This window comes from Hyperolius riggenbachi, chromosome 3, assembly GCF_040937935.1.
Source record: "Hyperolius riggenbachi isolate aHypRig1 chromosome 3, aHypRig1.pri, whole genome shotgun sequence".
Classification (NCBI taxonomy): domain Eukaryota; kingdom Metazoa; phylum Chordata; class Amphibia; order Anura; family Hyperoliidae; genus Hyperolius; species Hyperolius riggenbachi.
In genome coordinates, this window is record NC_090648.1 from 332,566,822 (window position 1) to 332,580,921 (window position 14,100).

General features: G+C 40.6%; 1 protein-coding gene across 3 annotated transcripts in view; it reads right to left on the reverse strand.

Moving 5' to 3' along the window:
- The window catches only part of OTOGL (otogelin like), a 197,941-nt gene that overhangs the window by 26,002 nt on the left and 157,839 nt on the right, over positions 1 to 14,100 (reverse strand). Inside the window, exons 48-52 of one of the 3 annotated variants that reach the window (XM_068276877.1) lie at positions 12,804 to 12,887; positions 12,600 to 12,710; positions 10,291 to 10,331; positions 2,961 to 3,024; positions 31 to 209 (exon numbers count right to left, since the gene is read on the reverse strand). In XM_068276877.1, coding sequence (XP_068132978.1) covers positions 31 to 209; positions 2,961 to 3,024; positions 10,291 to 10,331; positions 12,600 to 12,710; positions 12,804 to 12,887 — 479 coding nt within the window. Of the gene's footprint in view, positions 1 to 30; positions 210 to 2,960; positions 3,025 to 6,262; positions 6,281 to 10,290; positions 10,332 to 12,599; positions 12,711 to 12,803; positions 12,906 to 14,100 lie in introns of those variants that run through there. The other 2 variants (XM_068276876.1, XM_068276878.1) reach the window with 2 other exon arrangements.

A 14,100-nucleotide genomic window follows, 5' to 3' on the forward strand; every position in this document is an offset into this window, starting at 1 on the left:
AAGTGACAGTTGTGATGCATGAGTACTCACAGGAGAGCATTGTGCTGAACAGTTCACCACCATCGTCTCAGTGGCATGAAATCCAGTTGTGTTATCCGTCTCGTTCAGGCACTTCACAGTGTAGCACATCTCCCCATCCAAATACTGAACTAATGACTGCCCGGGGCGCAGTACTGTAACTCCCTGAAATACACACACTTCTTCTTTCTCTAAAAAGAATGATCAAACATATTTTATACATGAGTATTCTGCTGACAAACATATACTAAACAGTGACAAATTACACTTTTCAAACTGCTGTCAAGTTTTCATGTTTGCATTCTACCCCTCTCTCGACTCCACTTTATTACATTATAACCTCCCCCTCACTTGTAATCACAATAATAGTACAGTTTAAAAGACAGAGCCTGTTATGTAAGGCTCAGTTTTCATGCAGCTAGGATCAGGAGGCCTTCGGGTTAATAATTACCCCCTCCCCCCCCCCCCAGAAAAGCCACCATGGCGCTTTGTCTTCAAAAGTTGGCCACAGCTTTTGGCCAGCCCCACCTGCAGTGCCCGCCGACAGATTGGCAGCCGTGGCCTAATTAGTGGCTGGTTGAGGTGGACCACAGGTGGGGGTGGCCAAATCACTTCATAAGACTTTTGAAAAATGACCACTGCTGTCTTGCCACTGGGGGGGGGGGGGGGGGTGGAGCTTCAACTGTCTAGTCAATTAAAGATGAGCAGCTGAGTTACTAAAGTGGAACTGTTGCGAAAATCTTAACATTTAACATAAAAATAAGAAGTATGTTTCTTCCTGAGTAAAATGAGCCATACATTTCTTCTCTACTATGTTGCTGGCATTTCCAGTAAGTAGTAGAAATCTGACATTACCGACAGATTTTGGGCTAGTCCATCTCTCCATAGGGAATTCTCAGCATGACCTTTATTCTTTATAAAGACACTCCCTTATACAAAGACACTGGCCAGCCTCCCTGCTCACTGTACACTTTTTTGGCAGTTGGATGGAGCAACTGCCATTCACTAAGTACATTTTGAAAATAAGGAAATCCCTGTGAACCCCCATGAGGAGATGGGCTAGTCCAAAACCTGTCGGTTCTGTCAGAATTCTACTACCTACAGTAAGTGACAGCAACATAGGAGAAAAGTAATTTATGGCTCATTTTACTCTGGAATAAATGTACTTCTTAATTGTATATGTTTACATATATTTTGAATTGTAAGATTTTTGGCTACAGAGGTCCTTTAAGGAGAATCTGATGTGAAATAAATCTTATGATGTAATGATTTGTATGTGTACTACAGTTAAGAAATAGAACATTAGTATCACAGATATGAGTCTAATATTGTTTCCAGTACAGGAAGAGTTAAGAAACTGCAGTAGTTATCAATGCAAAAGAGGCTCTCTGAGCTCTCCAACCCAACTTGGGTTGCTGTTTTCTGGAGCACTTATACATCAAGGAAACAGTCAGAGACAGGTTTTCGATAAGATTTTTACTGCAGGGAAGTTGAAAGCATTATTAGATCTGCTTATTTTATAGTTTAAAATACAGAGTGTGTCTTGTAATTGCAAATATGACAGAATTATGCAATGTTATTTTAAAAAAAGCTATATATCTCAAAAATAAATTATGAGACTATTTTCTTTGCTACTAATGTTCTATTAATTATCAGTACTATGCATACAACTCCTTGGCCCATATGAAATTAACTTTTTCTCCTCAGTTTTCTCCTAGGAGATATTTCAAAACTTGTCAATAAAATGCCTTTAAAAACACCAGCAAGCAAGTACATGCTCGAAATAATTTTGATACTCCTTTTTCAAATACTTTTTGTTACTTTTTTCAATTGCAAAATTATGAAAAGTTATTTTAATTTGAAGATGAAAAATTATCTCCTAGGAGAAAACTCAGGTGAAAAAGTGAATTGCATATGGGCCATTATATCATAACTTTTTTCACTTCAGTGTCACTTTAACTCTGAAAGCCTCTGATCCTGCAGCATTAAGACAGAGCCTTACATGACAGGTCCTGTCTTTTACTCTGTAAGAGCATCTAATGTGTATGACTCTTAAAGGGTAGAGAATCAGTACAACAGTCTAGCCAGGCAAGCGGTATTTATTTTGAAGGAAGTCGGAAAGGCCATACTTTTAAGGAGTGCATCCAATCTGACATAAGCTGTAAGAACTTTGATGCATTACATTTTCCCAAATTACTGCTCAGAAGCTGGCACAAAGCATTACAGCTATGAGCCCAGGAACACTGTACAGCTCTTCTGTCAGAGAGGATTATTGTTTATTAAAGCATTGTCGAGAAATGTGTATCCGCTGACACAAGAGGAAACGGGCAAAAGTTTTACCTCAACTAAATACATCCGATTTATAAGTTGTTGTTGTTTTTTTAAATAACAAAATCACAGGTCACCGGTCTACATATCTGGGTGTAGGCTACTGATAATAGCAAGACGTTTTGAATCAGGATGATGATCTACTGCTACTGATAATATATTACATAAATTAAATAAAAAATAAATTAACCCCCTTCCCCTCTTCTCTGCCCCGCATAGTTAACATAATAAAACATTTGTAGTGAAAAAAATAATAATTTGGGAAAAGGTCTTATGTCAGTAAATCTTCATATAGGGGTTTATTCATTAAAGAACATTAATATTAATGTTTGCATATTACACACATTAAGATTACCGGCATTCACGTAATTTACATGGCGACTTGAGCAAATTGTGTAATGCGCTATATGCATGCAGCGCTTATGTTGCTTGAGTAACATGCAATGTAAGTGGTACATGCATATATTGGGTTACGCAATTTGCATAAGTCACTACGAAATTTGTAATCTTAATGTGTGCTTTTAGAAAACGTTAAGATTAAAATGTTTTAGTGAATCATCCCCATAGTAACTATGTTTTGAGGTCTTGACCATGAAGTAAAAGAAATGAAATACCACATATGTAATGAGTACATCCACAAGCGCTGTGCCAGTCTGTATCAATATTCCGATGTTCACCCTGTTTTAAAGAAATAGGATTATCTTACTCTATTAAATATTAATATATATGTTACCTTTTTGTCAAAATATCAATTAACTACTTACTGTAATCTGGATGCATTAAAATATCCTGTTTGCCTCTTTTATTGGTGCAGACGTCATCATGCATGTGTGCGCTCACGCCGCTCACACCCATTGAGACTGAAACATGTGTGATTGTCGAAGGACAATGGCCTCGATTCATAAAGCATTCCCGCATGCGGGAATGCAGAAAACGGCACACTTTACCGACCACACAGCAAGATCTGTATTCATAAAGGCTTTTCCGCATGAAAAGCCGACATTCGCGAGCAAAGTGATAAATCACCGCCTTGCGCGGTGATTATCACAGCAAAAGTAACAATTCATAAAAATTAGAGGTAGCGGTATGCGGACGGGTATTACCGCTACCTCTGATGTGGCGAGAAGCGTGCGGAATCCGTTGCAGTGAATGGGACAGACCTCCCAAGCAGCTGCAGAGAGAACACCGCACGGAGGGATTCCGCCTGCTTCTCCGGCTTCCGCATGTCTTCCGACAGCCTAACGCCTGCCTACAGCGGAGTATCTCCGCACGCCTGTCACAACAGGCAACATTTTTATGAATTACCACCCTGAAGGCGGAAATACCGACAGCGGTGTTTCCCCGCTCGACTTTCCCCGCTCGCAGGCACTTTTATGAATCGAGGCCAATGTGTCTTCCCTGAGCCTATGTCTTTAAGGGAAGGATCATTCCTTCATGGAGAAGCCAATGATCATTCCTGTAACAAACACTGCTTTTGTGCTCTGAACTCTGTTAAAGCGGTTTAAATCCCTGACATAATAGTCAATAAAAACATGTTTTCCTACTTTTTATATGCCATATGGTTATCATATTTGCATTTGTGCATAAGTATTATTATTCATTCCGAAATTATAGGTTCCCAAAAGTAGTTTTTTTGCTTGGTGAGCTGACTTTGCATTTTATTAATAACTGGTTTTATTCATTATGTATTGAAGGCAGACATGATTTGACTCTCTGTCTGTGTCGAGCGGCTTCTCCACAGTTAGAGAGTGTGTCACATTCCTCACTTGATACATTTAAGTAAATACAAGATAACATAATCTACAACTTCGGATGCGTTCACATTTCACTGCACTGAACTTTCAAGCTCTGTGTGTAACCCTTCGAATGCTGGTCTAGTAAAAAATAAATGCTGGTTGCATATAATGTACTGTAAATAATGTTTTAGAGCAAATATGAAATGTTGGGTTATATTCCACTTTAAGAGCACACAGAATAAAATTTGTGGAGACATCTAGTGGTAAAAATAAAATCCATTAAAAAATAAACATTTGACACTACATTTTATATTACATAGATTAAATAAAAATAAATTAACACCTTCTTCCCCTCTCTCCTGTCCTATAGTTGCCATAATAAGACACTTGTAATTAAAAAAAAGGGACATCATTTAAAAAAGTGTAAATAATTACCTTAGGACCTCAGTTTTTAAATATGTATGTCATGTGGATACATTACTATTATTTTAGCAAAAAGGGCTTGTTATGATTGATAGGGTAAAAAAAGCACAAAACAGAAAAAAATATACCTTTATTTCCAAATAATATATTGACAACATACATTGTGTTAGGGACATGATTTTAGTGTTGTAGTAGCCAGGACTAATGGGCAAATAAAATGTGTGGGTTTTTATCTATAGTAGCATTTTTTATTTTAAGCCTGTAGGTGATGGAATTGGAAACATTTTATTTTTTTCTTTGATTTTCCCAATAAAATGCATAGGAAATAAATGATTACTGAAATGAAATATTGCCCACAAAAAGCTTAATTTGTGGTGAAAAGCAAGATATAGATCATTTTGATGTGAGATTCAGCGATAAAATTATAGCCAAATGAATGGGAGGAGCACTGACAGGTGAAGATGGCTCTTCACGGGAAGGGTAAAATAGCCTGTGGGAAAAAGTGGTTAAAACAGATTGGATCCAAACCCGCTTTCATTGGGTGAGAGTATTATGCAGGATTTGCTGAACAAAATACATTCATTGGCTGTCCTATTGTCATCTAACCAATGACTAACATCTCTTAACCATTTTAGCCACCTGGCCATGAGTGTCATGACCAGGCGGCTGCTGTAGCACTGCTGCGTGCTCCCGCGCACGTCTGTGTGCTCCCAGTTTGCCCCTCGCTAGTCCAGAGATCAATAAATGGGAATATAGTTCCCATTCATTGATTAAAGTCCCTGGCAGAAAGGCCGAGGGCTTATTATCAGAAACCGCAGTCATTCTGATAAAAAAAAAATGTCCATGTTTCCCTATGGCTCAAGTGGGCGATATTACAGTTTAACAGTGTGCTGCTGACCAGGAAGCTGTTGGGGGAAATGGCCATTTTTAAAATGGAGGACAGAGAAATCCATTGATCACAGTGGACAAATGGGATGCAGGAGAGGAGAAAGAGATTGAGTAGTAGACTAGACAGGAAGTAAGTATGACCTGTGTATGGTTATTTTATTTTACAGTTCAAGTTCTCTTTAAATTATGTCCCTAGTACAATACATGGTGACAATATTTTATTTGGAAATAAAGGTGCATGTTTTTTAAGTTTTGCGTCTGTCACGAATTACAAGCCCTTACTTGCAAAAATAACAGTAATATAACCTCATGACATACGCATTAAAAAGTTGAGCCCCCTAAGGCAGCTATTTATGTACTTTTTTAAATGTTTTGTGTGTGTTTTTTATTTTAGTAACTATTGGAGAGGGAGTCCAGGCAAGGTAACGAGTTAATTTTAATGCGAGATTCAAGTATTTGTATGTAATGTAATACAGTAGAGTGAGATTTACTATTTTACTATTTGTCCCCTAGATCCCCCCCCCCCCCCCCCAAATTTATTCCAAGTGTGTAGTGTGTATTGTATACAGGCGTTACAGAAAGTAACGTGTGTATGTTTTTACTTTCATTTTGGTAAATTACCACCAGCATCTCATTGACACAGGCACTTAGATCAGTGATTGTGAACTGTGTTCCCTTTCACTGATTCCTCTACTAACAGGTGGTAATGAGAACGCGCGCAAAACGGGAACAGTCCTCCCGCGGGGCATAGATATACTTCCGGATTTTCATTAAGCAGTTAAAACTTAGGTACAGCGTTAATAAGCAGAATTGTTACTATTGTTGTATCATTGTGCAATGGGAACACACTAAGTGACTTGTATTCATACCTACAAAAAGAGTTGCTCCTGTGTGGCAAAATGAATGGAGAAGTGATTAGTTTGATTAGAGCATAAATATATAAATTAGTCTCAATTCAAAGTCTTGTGCGCTCCTCCCTACACCCAATTAATATATCCACAATCTCTATCTATAATGACTAACAACACCGTTGGATCGCTATATACCTTATTGAGTGTGTACCTCAATGAGACAAGATAAACTAAAAATGTGGCATAGCACTCAACAACCATAAAATACAGTCCAGAATATCTAAAACATGATCCTAAAATGCAGATAAAAAGTCCAGGTACAAGAGTCCAACATTCGTCAAATCTTCTTTGCACAATGATGATAAACTTTATACGCTCACCAGATCTGTAGGCCAACCTATAATGATCGGCAAAACACGCTTGTGACACTATGTCAGTAATCCCACACGACCATGCTGCTCCAATCACGTATCCTCAATTTTATCACATGGAAAATAAAACATACATCCATAGGGTAATACTGTTTAGCAGAATGAATCACCACTCCCTATATGGAATTTCTCTCCAGTGGTTCCCTGAGTTTAGAAAACACCCAGTGATACCACCACCATATTTCAATAAAGCCTCTCACCGTATGCCTGTGCTGACCCAGCACAGACCAGCCAAAAGCGCTTGTGTGTAGCAATATCAGTTGCTGTACCCCAAAAAACGATTCTTCCCCTAGGACTCAAACAGGACCCAACATAGTGTAATACCGTTTATTTATAATTTAAAAAGTTTTAAATGGAGTGAAGGAGACGCCAGCCGGCTTGTTCTGATGTTCTGATATGCGCATTAAAACTACGACATTGTGAGTGCACTTTTAAAACTTTTTAAATTATAAATAAACGGTATTACACTATGTTGGGTCCTGTTTGAGTCCTAGGGGAAGAATCGTTTTTTGGGGTACAGCAACTGATATTGCTACACACAAGCGCTTTTGGCTGGTCTGTGCTGGGTCAGCACAGGCATACGGTGAGAGGCTTTATTGAAATATGGTGGTGGTATCACTGGGTGTTTTCTAAACTCAGGGAACCACTGGAGAGAAATTCCATATAGGGAGTGGTGATTCATTCTGCTAAACAGTATTACCCTATGGATGTATGTTTTATTTTCCATGTGATAAAATTGAGGATACGTGATTGGAGCAGCATGGTCGTGTGGGATTACTGACATAGTGTCACAAGCGTGTTTTGCCGATCATTATAGGTTGGCCTACAGATCTGGTGAGCGTATAAAGTTTATCATCATTGTGCAAAGAAGATTTGACGAATGTTGGACTCTTGTACCTGGACTTTTTATCTGCATTTTAGGATCATGTTTTAGATATTCTGGACTGTATTTTATGGTTGTTGAGCGCTATGCCACATTTTTAGTTCATAAATATATAAAGCTCTGAATTGCTGGACAGGATCACATGTCATTTTCTTTTTGTGTAGGCTTATATCGTAAGTTATTATAGAAAATCAAAGCCTTAAGATGCCCACTAATGATCCAATTTTACCATCCAATGGACCTTAAAGAGGAACTCCAGTGAAAATAATGTAATAAAAAAAAGTGCTTCATTTTTACAATAATTATGTATAAATGATTTAGTCAGTGTTTGCTCATTGTACAATCTTTTAAATCCCTGATTTACATTCTGACATTTATTACATAGTGACATTTTTACTGTTGGCAGGTGATGTAGCTGCTGCATGCTTTTTTGGCAGTAAACAGCTATTTCCCACAATGCAACAAGGTTCACAGACAGGAAACTGCCAGGAGTACCACGGTCCTCAGAGTTTCTTGTGGGAGGGGTTTCACCACATATCAGTCATACAGCGCCCCCTGATGGTCTGTTTGTGAAAAGGAATAGATTTCTCATGTAAAAGGGGTTATCAGTTACTTATTGGGATAAAGTTCAATTCTTGGTCGGAGTTTCTCTTTAAGATCCAATAATTGCGATCGTAGAGGTCATGAGGATTAGAAAGTATGAGTGGGAATACTTTCTTTCCAGGGTTAACTTATGGCTCCATTATCTCTGAACCAAAATTAAACAGCATTAAAATACTGATGCTGTAAACCAGTTTTCTATATACTAAACATTTATAAGAATCATGTAAGCTAACCAAACCTTGCACATATTGATGAAAGTAATAAATAAATGTGGTACTTTGTGTAGAGGTGAATCTGGTGCTCTGACTCAGCCTTTTCATGTCTGACATTTGCTTTCCCTTCAGCAATCCTATCTTCTGTTGACAAGACCAACTGTCTCTGTGTTTCAGTATCACATAATAGATCTGTAGTTGAGAGGAATGCCAGCTACAGAGGTCTGTTATTTGATAAGGTTGTGTGCCAGGAGGATCTGTGAGACAGTGTGTGTTATCCACATGAGGCCATGAAGCTGAAAGAACTGCAGCCAGCAGACCTCAGACACCCTCTTAAAGTGTACCAGAGATGGTACACTAGTCCCTCGCTGTTCTCCTCGGCCCCTCCATTGAGGCGCTATAACTGCCGGTAATCTGGTCAGTCACCACCAGTAGAGGTCTTCTGCGCAAATGCAGCAGCTTAGCAGCGCACTGCTGCGCAGGTGCATAACGCTCCACGGGACGGGAGCACAACGAGGGGTGCGTGCACGGCCAAGCATATGCAGAAGGCCGCGATTCTGGCAGTCATAGTGGCTTAATGGGGGGGGGGGTAAGGGGGGTGCGAGGAGGTTGGCAAGGGACTCAGCGCTTCTCATGGGGCTAGAGAAAGCCATGGGTAAGTATAAGTAAGCACTAGTGAACCATCTTCTGGTTTACTTTAAGGTGCATATGCATGAAGAATTAGACTCACCACTTACAGTCGGACTACAAACAGCTAGTGGGAATGGACAGTGTAGAGTCCACTCCGATGGTCCATTGTGGTCCAGTTGGAGCCTGGGGGAGGATGCATATCAACCATAGGCTATATGGGAAAGGCATCCGCTCTTCCAGTTATATCATGGACAGCACAGAAGGGGGGTCCACTTACTGTAATAAATCCGTTGCAGACTGACAAGTGTTAATGAATCCTATTAATAAAATAGGTTCCATTCACTGTCAGTTTTGCAATGTGGTGACACGGGCAAAAAAAATTATTGTCACTTTTCCACTGTAGTGGGAACACAGCCTTGGCTGTTGCTCCTATGTGGCATTTCAGGATCCAGGTATTGAACAGATGTTTCACTTGGCTACAGCTAAACAAAATACCCAAGTAGCTCAGGGTGACCCAGAACCACTAGGAAAGTATAGGGGACTAAAAAAGACCAAAAATCCTTCCTAAAAAAACAACACTGCAATTTGCCTTCTTAATTTGCCTTCTTAAAGGACACCCAAGGTGAAAATAAACTAATGTAATAAACAATTGTATCAATGTCTTTTTAAGATATTCCACAGTTTTACTCTGTATTTAAATCAAATTTTTAAGTTGTTACTGTTTTACAGTGAGAGTCACACTGTAGTCTGACCCAGTCCTGACTTAGACAGGAAGTGCTACTTACATACCTGATGTTTAACTCTTTCAGACAGAGAAAGAAAAAAAGGAACACAGCATAGTTATTTGTGCACTAGGCACTGTATATACACGTCTATCTCATCATGTCACATGTCACCTCGGGTATCCTTTAAGTGAGCTACTGTGGCTTCCCACAATACATCACTACTGAATAATCTCTTTATGCCCCTGAAGCCAGGCTTACACCCAGCACCGATGGTGTATAGCAAGCCTATAGCTTAGTAGGAGGGCTTTTTGGTCTGAGCAAGATCTCATTGTAAGAATGGGAACACAATGATTCCAGACATGTCTGGCTGCTTCTCAATGATAAACTTCCCTCTCCAAGTGTGAAACCAGCTCTTTAATGGATTACAGAGAGATTCAGATATTTGTACTTGTTTTTAAAACATACAATTGATATCCAAAAGGTAGTGAATTGAAATAAAGCTATTTTCTGTTATTTGCATAATCATTGTCTTGAAACTATATTTCACAGCCTATGTTCTTACCAAAGTGCACTCCACACTGGTCGCATTCCCACAGTCACATTCTGTAAGAGAAAACAGATGGAATCAGTAAAATTACAGTTAATTTTCTAAGCAAAATATGAATGCTCAGCAGACATATTCATGCTTCATACAAAATACTGCTACTTCCTCTATAAAGCAGTATGGGATATGTGCTGTATACAATAAAATAGTAATGTTTTCTCTCCAGCATTACAAAAATAAGCTACAACGATTTCCCTGGGAAGTGAGCTAATGCTGTCCTTTACAAAATAAGGTCTCTTTGCCGATTTGCAATTTTTATACCATTTTACCCGCGATTCAGATTTTCAGTACTGCATGCTGCGTTTTTCTTCTTGTTTTGACCACATCCAGGGAAATCAGAATCGCAAATCGGAATTGCAAATCGGATTTGCAGTTTGCGGGGGGCCTAAAGCTGACTGCAAAAAGCAAACAAATGCCTTTCACAGTTAAAATACACCTGAAGTGAGAGGAATATGGAGGCTGCCATATTTATTTCCTTTTAAACAATACCAGTTGTCTGGCTGTCCTAATCATCTTTCAGGCATCAGTAGTGTCTGAATCACACACCTGATGCAATGCATGTGGCTTAGCCAGTCAAACTTCAGTTAGAAACATCTGATCTGCAAGCTTGTTCAATTTCTATGGCTAAAGTACTAGAGGCAGCCAGGCAATGTGCATTGTTTAAAAGTAAATAAATATGGCAGCCGCTACATCCTTCTCACTTCAGGGTCCTTTCATTTATTGCTTATTTAAATCCTCTCTGTGAGAGAAACATTAACGTATACCGATAATTTATAGTTTTACTGCTTATGGCATTATCCTCCACTAGTCTTAAATATTGTCTTATGAATAAGCAATAAAAAATGTAGTGACCAACAGATTTATTATATCAACTATGGAAAGAGTCCTGAAACATGACTGCACCTGAAAGCAGCACTCTGAGGCTAGGTGCACGCTTAGCAGAAACGCTAGCATTGTGGAAAACGCTACATTTTTGCTGCTAATGGAAGTCTACGTGCCGCAGGAAACATTGCACATAAAAAATGCATATGTGTTTTCTATGCATGCGTTTTTTAAAACCCTGGTTTTGTTGCATAATATGCAAAAACGCTTTACAATGCATGTAATGAAAGTCAATGGAAATGCAATACTATGCATTGTACATGCATTCTTCATGTGTTTTTATATATATATATATTTTTTAAATTGTTGTGTGATGTATTTCCGCTTCCTGTTGTCTTCCTAGTGATTTGCATAAAACGCATGGCCTGGGGGTAGGATGCTATGTGTGGAGGAAGTGGGGAGGAGAGGAAGCACATGGAAGCCATCTCAGCCATCTAAGTCATCTGGCTGATCTAGAAAAGTCAAACAGACCTGACCTGACTACCGTGAACAAGATCACATTGCTTTTCATAGGATCTGTTTGCATCCATCCATTCTGATCCATTCCATTTTCATTCCGCTAAACAAAATGTTCTTTGTGCCAATGTGAACCCGGCCTGAGTGTAACTTAGCCTTATTGTCTGTGGTCTGAGATGAAAGAACAATCTCTAGCTTGGAAAACTCACTGCAGCTCATTATGGCACACTGATAAAGTTTCAGGGACAAAATGAAAGTAAACTGATTAACCCTTTCAGGGACTTATTTGAGCAAAAACATTTGTAACACCCAGTGTTTATGTGTTAACCAGTACTTAAAGAGACTCTGAAGCGAGAATAAATCTCGCTTCAGAGCTCATAGTTAGCAGGGTCATGTGTGCCCCTGCTAAACCGCCGCTATCCCGCGGCTAAACGGGGGTCCCTTCACCCCCAAATCCTTCCCCCGCAAGACTTGGTCGTAGATTTGGTCGCTCCTGGAGGCAGGGCTAATGGCTGCAGCCCTGCCTCCAGTCGCGTCTATCAGCGGCGCATCACCGCCTCTCCCCCACCCCTCTCAGTGAAGGAAGACTGAGAGGGGCGGGGGAGAGGCGGAGATACGCGCTGACAGACGCGCGTGGGGCAGGGCTGCGGCGGTTAGCCCTGCCCCAACCAGGAAGCGCTCCCCCGCTGCACCGAGGGGATTTGGGGGTGAAGGGACCCCCGTTAAGCCGCGGGATAGCGGCGTTTTAGCAGGGGCACACATGCCCCTGCTATCTATGAGGAGAATAAGTCTCGCTTCAGACTCTCTTTAAGGACAAAGCAATCATCATCCCCAGAATCGTTATTTCTCCCGCACTTAAGTGGATGTGAAACTAGTCAGACTGACCACACACACACAGAGAAAAATACATGTATCGTATTTATACTGACCACAATACCACTCTGGGCAACATATTTCATCCACATCCATTTTCCGTTTCACCAATCGTGTCTCGGGCAAACAATCAGGCTTTGGTTTAGCGCAGAGGTTCTCATCACAAACTAATCCACAACAAAAGAATATATTAAACAGCAGTTTAGAAAAACAATATTCTACATATTCAATAAAAAAATAGTCCTTACAATATAGCTTACCACAGATATAACGAGGGCAGCACTGGCTTGTTGTATTCAAATCAACACTAAGGATTTCTCCTTCTCTGCAAACGGGAACAGGTTCTGTACAGGATTCACAAACTACATGTGTACAATAAATGATTATTACATATTTGTACATTAGTATTACTAATTCAGCAAAAACTAATTTCTAGTGCTGGTAACTAAATTTACATTTTGCAAAATTGTGGGCTGGTGAAGCAGGGGCCAAATCTAGTTGCTTTATGAGGTGCTAAATGTGAAAATGTATTTACCAAATTTTCTGTGAAAACATTTATAGGAAGGTTTGTTGTCATTGAGATATACCTTATAACTGTCACCAAGTATCGTATTTTTCAAACCATAAGATGCACTTTTTCTCCCCCAAAATTGTGTGTGTGGGGGGAGGGAGTCCGTGCGTTTTATGATCCATAAGTGTTCCATAAGTGCCCCCCGTTCTCCTTTGCTGCCCTGTGTCTCTGGTGTCCTCCTGTCTCCCCTCTGGCTGGTGTCCTCGTGTCCTCCTGTGTCACCAGTGCAGTGATTGGGACAATGACGGAGCCATTGTCCCGCCTCCAGTTAGTTAGGTGGCCATGATTGACTTGCAGCGCTCTCCTTGATCGGCCGCATGGCGTCTGGAGGCTCCAGTGAGCGAGGTACTGAATGGCTGCATGGAGGTGCCGGGTGTCTAAACTTGGATAGTAGAAGAATTGTGGAGCATCCATCAAGTTGCCACACAAACGATGTGCCCAGGCCCGGATCCAGCAGCACTCCGGATCAATCTTGCAAGCGTAGAGAAGAGCCGGCACCATCAGAAGTAATATATTGCTCTTTTATTTCATCAAGGCATGACAGCAGTTAAATGCGAAGTTTCGAGGCTTATGCCTCTTTATCAAGCTTGCTGCATGTAAAATACACAGTAATGCACATACTTATATATAGTACTGCCCACCAGCAGTGGCCAATCATTTCAAAATATCCTAAGCCAATCAGTCACATCCACAGTCCTGCGGACCTGATGGGAAACTGAAATGCTCACCTGCTGATGCAGACGCCTTCTTTGTGTCCCTCCCATCCACAAACATCCAATGTCTGCCGCCTCTGCCCCCTTCTCCCATCCTATCCGGCTATCACACCACGCCGACCGCGCATGCGGACAAGCTAGGGGACCATGCCGGATGACGCCATGATGACAGCGCAGACGCGCAGCCGGCAGGCGTCCAGACGGGAGACGCGATGACGTCAGCGGCTAGAGCCGCTGTCTGTCATCTGATGGAAGGCGGGGCAGAGACGGAAG